Below are 5,544 nucleotides of genomic sequence, written 5' to 3' on the forward strand. Positions count from 1 at the left end.
TTCTCTGTGATTGCTTAATACCTTTCAAATATTTTGATCTCTTCCATCTATTGGATGATGCTTTTTTTTTTTTTTTTTTGAACATAATTTTACTTTTTGATTGGTGTTCTTTTATGTTTGGGGAGCAAAAGTTGTATGATTTGGTGCTGTACTGTCTCTATGCCTCACAAATTTCTATAACCACATTATGGTCATATCCATAAGTGATGAATCTGTTATATATTTGAAAACATTGGAGAACAAGGGTGGGTTTGGGATCCTGTCAGCAGCAAGGCACTCACCACACACCAGCCCTACACAGGTCCCTCAGTATTGCTTGATGTTAACTACCAAGGTGCTCAACCAGAGAAGCGGGCCAAGGGGCCCTGGTTGTTGCTGCAGTTCCCTAGAATGGCTTTAGAGGGCCACGTTGCATTACCAGCTGGAGATAGCTCAGTTTGGGGACACAGGGATCAAAAGTGTGAACACTGCCATGCCTCGACTCTCCCTACACGCCAAGCCTTGCACTGAAGCAAACAATATCCCATGCATGACCAGCTGAACACAGAAACACAGTAACTAGAGGGAGCTTTATCACCTTCACTGACCACACGTCTACATCGAATGAACTGGTGAAGAATCCAGGAGCTCACCTATGCCTCACTTAGGCACGTCCACATTCCAATTCTACAAGCAGGAGATGCAGCAGGCACAGGGCTCTCATTTACTCAAAAACCAAAGTGTACGTCATGAAACTTGAAGCACGTTGAAAGAGTCAGTTGCAGTTTGAGAGCTTCAAAGGAGAAGTGAGATGTTTAAAGTGGTGACTAAAACATGACAGGGCTTCAAGAGGTGGAACAGGAGAATAGGCAGCAGTAAGTCAATTATGTCTTCAAATCATTTGGATTCACAGGAGGAGAAGCCCAAGAGCATGAAGCTCTCCCATGGAGACATGGACATCATCAGTGCCCCCAGCACCCATGCCACTGATATCACAGCAGCCCATAGAGTATGGGAAGGCACGAGAGTTACTCCAGTGCCAGCAGCAGACTTTTCTTTCCTTCCTAGAATGCAGCAAGTCATCACAGCCCAGGGAAAATGATTCATGGAGCCAATGCAATCCAACGAAGCTATTAAATTCAGGTCATATTCCAGCCTTCTTCTAAAAACAAAATGAAACAACACTTGAACAAAAGGGTCACAGGATGGCATTTGAGTACTTAGCAACAAGTAAGGCACAGTTTTCTCAGCAGAGCAAATGTTAGTAACGTATATACTGGAATATCACAATTTCTATCGGCAGTGAAGACTCTTGTGGAAATTCATTGATTTATTTTAGTCAATTGAAAGTGACATTGCTGGATGAATTCTCTTTCTTTTCTTTCCAGTAGGTACATAGTGCACTGGGTGGACACATTTAAGCTTAGTGTTTGGAACCTTTCCTGAGAACTGGGGTCCAAAAGCAAGTAAAAAACATCTACTAGTCAGTAGAGAACAGCAGGTTCAGTTTGGACGAAAGGTGAGAAACTGAGTTGTTGTCCTTGGTAATGAGAACAGATTGGCCTTGGAGACGCTCGTCCGTGGAATCAGGGAGGCCCTGAAAGAGAAAAGTCAGAGCCCGTATCCACGGTAATCTTCAGAGTGGAAATTGTTATTTGTTTTTTGTTTATTTTTATTTTGTTTATACAGAAGAAAACTTGAGTTAAAAGTAAATGAATTTATAGGAGTCTGCGTAGTTTAACCCATTTACACCATGCCTTCTGTCCCTTGTAAAATAAGAGATGGCAAAACCTTGGCATTTGAGTTGGAACCCAGAATCCTTTGTCATTTCACCTTCCCTGTACTACTGATTTAATGCCAGGGTGTCTCTTTCGTTCATAAATTCCATGTTCATTTCTATCCCACACTTCCTTTACTGGGCCCTTCCAGATAAATCATTACTTCAACTCTTTCTATAGTTTTTACCTTAGAACTTTGTTACATTCTGACTAGTTCATTTCTCCAGACAATTTTAATAAATGAGTATAATCCACATAGTATTGCCGAGAGAATTGTGTTCATATTTGTAAATATCTTAGAACAAAGGCTGGTCCATACCTGGCAGGACAATAAAATTTGCTGTTATCATTGTTAAATATCATTTTTATAAGTATCCAGATTAAGAACAGAATCTCTTTGAATCACCCAATTCTAGTTTTAATTCTTTTAATTCTAGTTCCTGAAACCATTCTGCTCATCGCCTGAGTAAATTTCTTTACCTCGGTGAAATGCTCAGAGAAGGGCACTCAGGCATTATCTGATTCCTTTCTCTCCCCAGAGCTGAAGACATGTGGGTTAAGTGAAAGATAAATCAGAGAGTTGGTTTTGCAAAGCTGAAGGCTGTCCATTGACCCACTTAAGCTGCCGGCAGTAGCAACCATTTTGCTGCCTTTGCTTACTTCAGTATTACCTTCCTTCTTCTCATCTACCATAGTCCTTAGTCCCCAATTTTGTTACCTTTCACGTCATCACTTTGTCATCTAAAAAGTCACTTTCCCTCCTTTCACTTTTGTGACAGTCAGACTTAATATTTGTTTTCTTTTCGGCCACAAACAACTGTCAAATTTTGCTTTTTAGGAAAGTTGAAATAAGAAACAAAAAATCTGGCATCCTGAAAGTCATAGAGAAAAATGATACAGTCCCTTTGCCTTTCTTTTGCTTCCCTTTTTTTGTATTAACCCCAAGATGAAATGGAGTAATGCAGAGGCAGCAAGACAACCTTGCCCAATAAACCACAACATGAAAAAAGTTAACAAAAATTTAAAATGAAAAATCACTAATGTAAAAGAAAGACTGTGTCTAGCTCAGAAACTTCAAGCTCAACAACTGTTCAATAGTTTAAGTAAGAGAGTTGACTAATAAAAGAGGTACTTGGCAAAATAAAAATTATTTGGCTACTAAAAGTAAAAGAATTACAATTGGGTTATTCCTCTACCGACACAGACAAGAAAAACTTTTGCTATTAGCATCTGAAGGCCATGGACATATTTAGTAGCTATGTACAGAGGTGTCATGGGTTGAATTTTATTCCCCCAAAATGTGCGTCTTAATTTGGCTAGGCCAAGATTCCCAGTATTGTGTGATCATCCACCATTTTGTCATTTGATGTGATTTTCCTATGTGTTGTAAATCCTATCTCTACGAGGTTCATGAGGAGAGATAGGCAGCAGTTATGTGAACTCAATCAACAAGGTTAGATTGTGTCTTAAGCCAATCTCTTTTGAGATATAAAAGAGAGAAGCAAGCAGACAGACAAGAGGACTTCATACCACCAAGAAAACAGCACTGGGAGCAGAGGGCATCCTTTGGACCCGGGGCCCCTGCACCTGGGAAGACCCTCAACCAAGGAAAGATTGATGACAAAGACCTTCATCCAGAGTCAACAGAAAGCAAAAGACTTCTCTGCAGCTGATGCCCTGAATTTGGACTTGTAGCCTACTGGACTGTGAGAGAAAAAGTTTCCGTTTGTTAAAGCCATACACTTGTGGTGTTTGTGTTACAGCAGTACTAGATAACTAAGGCAATAGGTCAGGAGAGGTGGAGGTCAGCAATGATAACTAGTGTCCTTCACACCACACCCTAGGAGCACAGGTGAAAGTTCTGGAGAATTAATGATTTTGACAACCAAAAAACTCCTCCTCAGTAAAAGGGGTCTAAAGCAATCTGGATGTGGTCAGTGGCCCTCAGCAAGTGAGTCCAGGAAAGTTTTGTTTAAGAACACTCTGTCACCCTAAAGGAGAGGGTGTTACACTGTGATAATTACCTTGTGAGTGGGGTAGTGCTGGGGAAAGGTTGACAATAAATTCATCTTGTAATTAGAATCTCTACACCCATAAGCACCTGCAAGGAACTAGGATTCCTGCTGCGGGTACTGGCACAGCCTGAGGAGGACTGTAGACATCCAGTAAGAAAGAGTGGAAAGAAAGGGCAATGGCTATTAAACTACTAACCTTGTGGCCCTGGTGAAGCAAAAGCACACAGACCTACATGATTGTATTGTAGAAGGTAGAGAACAGTTGGAGATTCTTATTCACTAATAATCATCAGGCTCAGCTATGAATAAAACAGAGAACAAAATCTAGGCTTTGTCCTAAAGAGCTTACTTGTGACAAAACCCATGGGGCTGAGGGAGTCTGACTTTGACATCCTATGTAAAGTAAGGGGGGCAAAAAGAAAGCCCAGGATGAGGGCTTTGTTCCCAGCACAAAGAAGAGTAATGTGTGTATATACATATATATGGTGTGTATAAGAGTATTTACATATCCACCTAAATTGTGGACTATATGACAAAGATGCTTTTTACAAGTATCCACTTACATTGGAACACCTGAAATTTACTGAGAAAATTAAAGTTCTACTGCAAAAATTTAGACTTTGATGACATCTTCTCAGGCCATATGGAAAATGCTTATATGAAAACGAAAAAAGGGAAGCAAAAGTTTAATATTGAGGATGGTTTAGAAAATGAGAACTCTTATGTTCCCTATATAAAAGCCATGATAGAACGAATGTCTTCAGAGAACCTAGGCTCCAAGGTTCAACCAAACGCCCAGCTCAGTCGCGCCAGCAGCATCCTCAGTTCTCCCAATGGCCCTCCTGCTCTCTTTACTGACAGCCCTGGTGGTGTTCGGCTGTGGCCCTGCTCTATCTCTGGGCTGTGATCTGCCTCAAAACCACAGCCTGGCTAGTGAGAAAACCGTTGACCTTCTGGACCAAATGCAGAGACTCCCCACTTTCTTCTGTCTGAATGACAGAAAGGACTTCAGATTCCCCCAGGAGATGGTGGATGGCAGCCAGCTCCAGAAGGCCCAGGCCATCGCTTTCCTCCACGAGATGCTCCAGCAGATCTTTGAACTCTTCCATAGAAAGGACTCCTTTTCTCCTTGGAACACTACCCGCCTGCACCAGCTCCTCAGTGGACTCCTTAAACAGCAGAAAGACTTGGAGACCTGCTTCGTGCAGGCAACGGAAGAGGAAAAATCTGTCCTGCCCATTGAGGCCCCTGAAGTGGCTGTGAAGGAGTACTTTGAGGGAATCTGTTCCTATCTGAAAGAGAAGGAATACAGTGAGTGTGCCTGGGAAGTTGTCAGAGTGGAAATCAGGGGATCCTTCTCTTCTTCGACAAACTTGCAAGAAAGGTTAAGAACAAAGGATGGTGACATGAGTTCATCTTGACTTCACTTACAATGACTGATATGCCCTATCGCACTTGCATGCATATCTCTGGTCATTTCAGAAGATGCTTATTTCTGCTCTAGTCACAATTTATGAGTTTAAATCCAGCAATTTCTTTGACAGCAGTATTAAAAAAGTATATGTGAAAAATATTCAGCTCCAAGGACATCAGTCTTTAGGAGATGACTGTCCTGACTATCCGTCTGCCTCCCTCTTTATTTATATATTTATTTATTTATTTATTTATGTTTATTGATTTTTTCTGGCTTGTTACCAAATTTGTAATATCTACATTTTTGTTTTAAAAAATTCCATATTTACATTGTATTAAAATTTATAAAACATATCCAC

The 5,544-nt window shown here is 40.9% G+C and overlaps 1 protein-coding gene across 1 annotated transcript; it reads left to right on the forward strand.

Annotated features, from left to right (window-relative positions):
- The first annotated feature begins 4,605 nt into the window (after nucleotides 1–4,605).
- On the forward strand, nucleotides 4,606–5,193 carry LOC126083398 (interferon omega-2-like). The gene has a single exon (XM_049897107.1). The coding sequence runs from the start codon at nucleotides 4,606–4,608 to the stop codon at nucleotides 5,191–5,193; it is 588 nt and encodes a 195-aa protein (XP_049753064.1).
- Nucleotides 5,194–5,544: the final 351 nt, after the last annotated feature.

The sequence above is a fragment of the Elephas maximus genome, chromosome 9 (genome assembly GCF_024166365.1).
Source record: "Elephas maximus indicus isolate mEleMax1 chromosome 9, mEleMax1 primary haplotype, whole genome shotgun sequence".
NCBI lineage: Eukaryota > Metazoa > Chordata > Mammalia > Proboscidea > Elephantidae > Elephas > Elephas maximus.

What these genes read in the sequence shown, in the direction of transcription:
- LOC126083398 (XM_049897107.1), top strand. Translation starts at nt 4,606, where the DNA reads ATGGCCCTCCTGCTCTCTTTACTGACAGCCCTGGTGGTGTTCGGCTGT.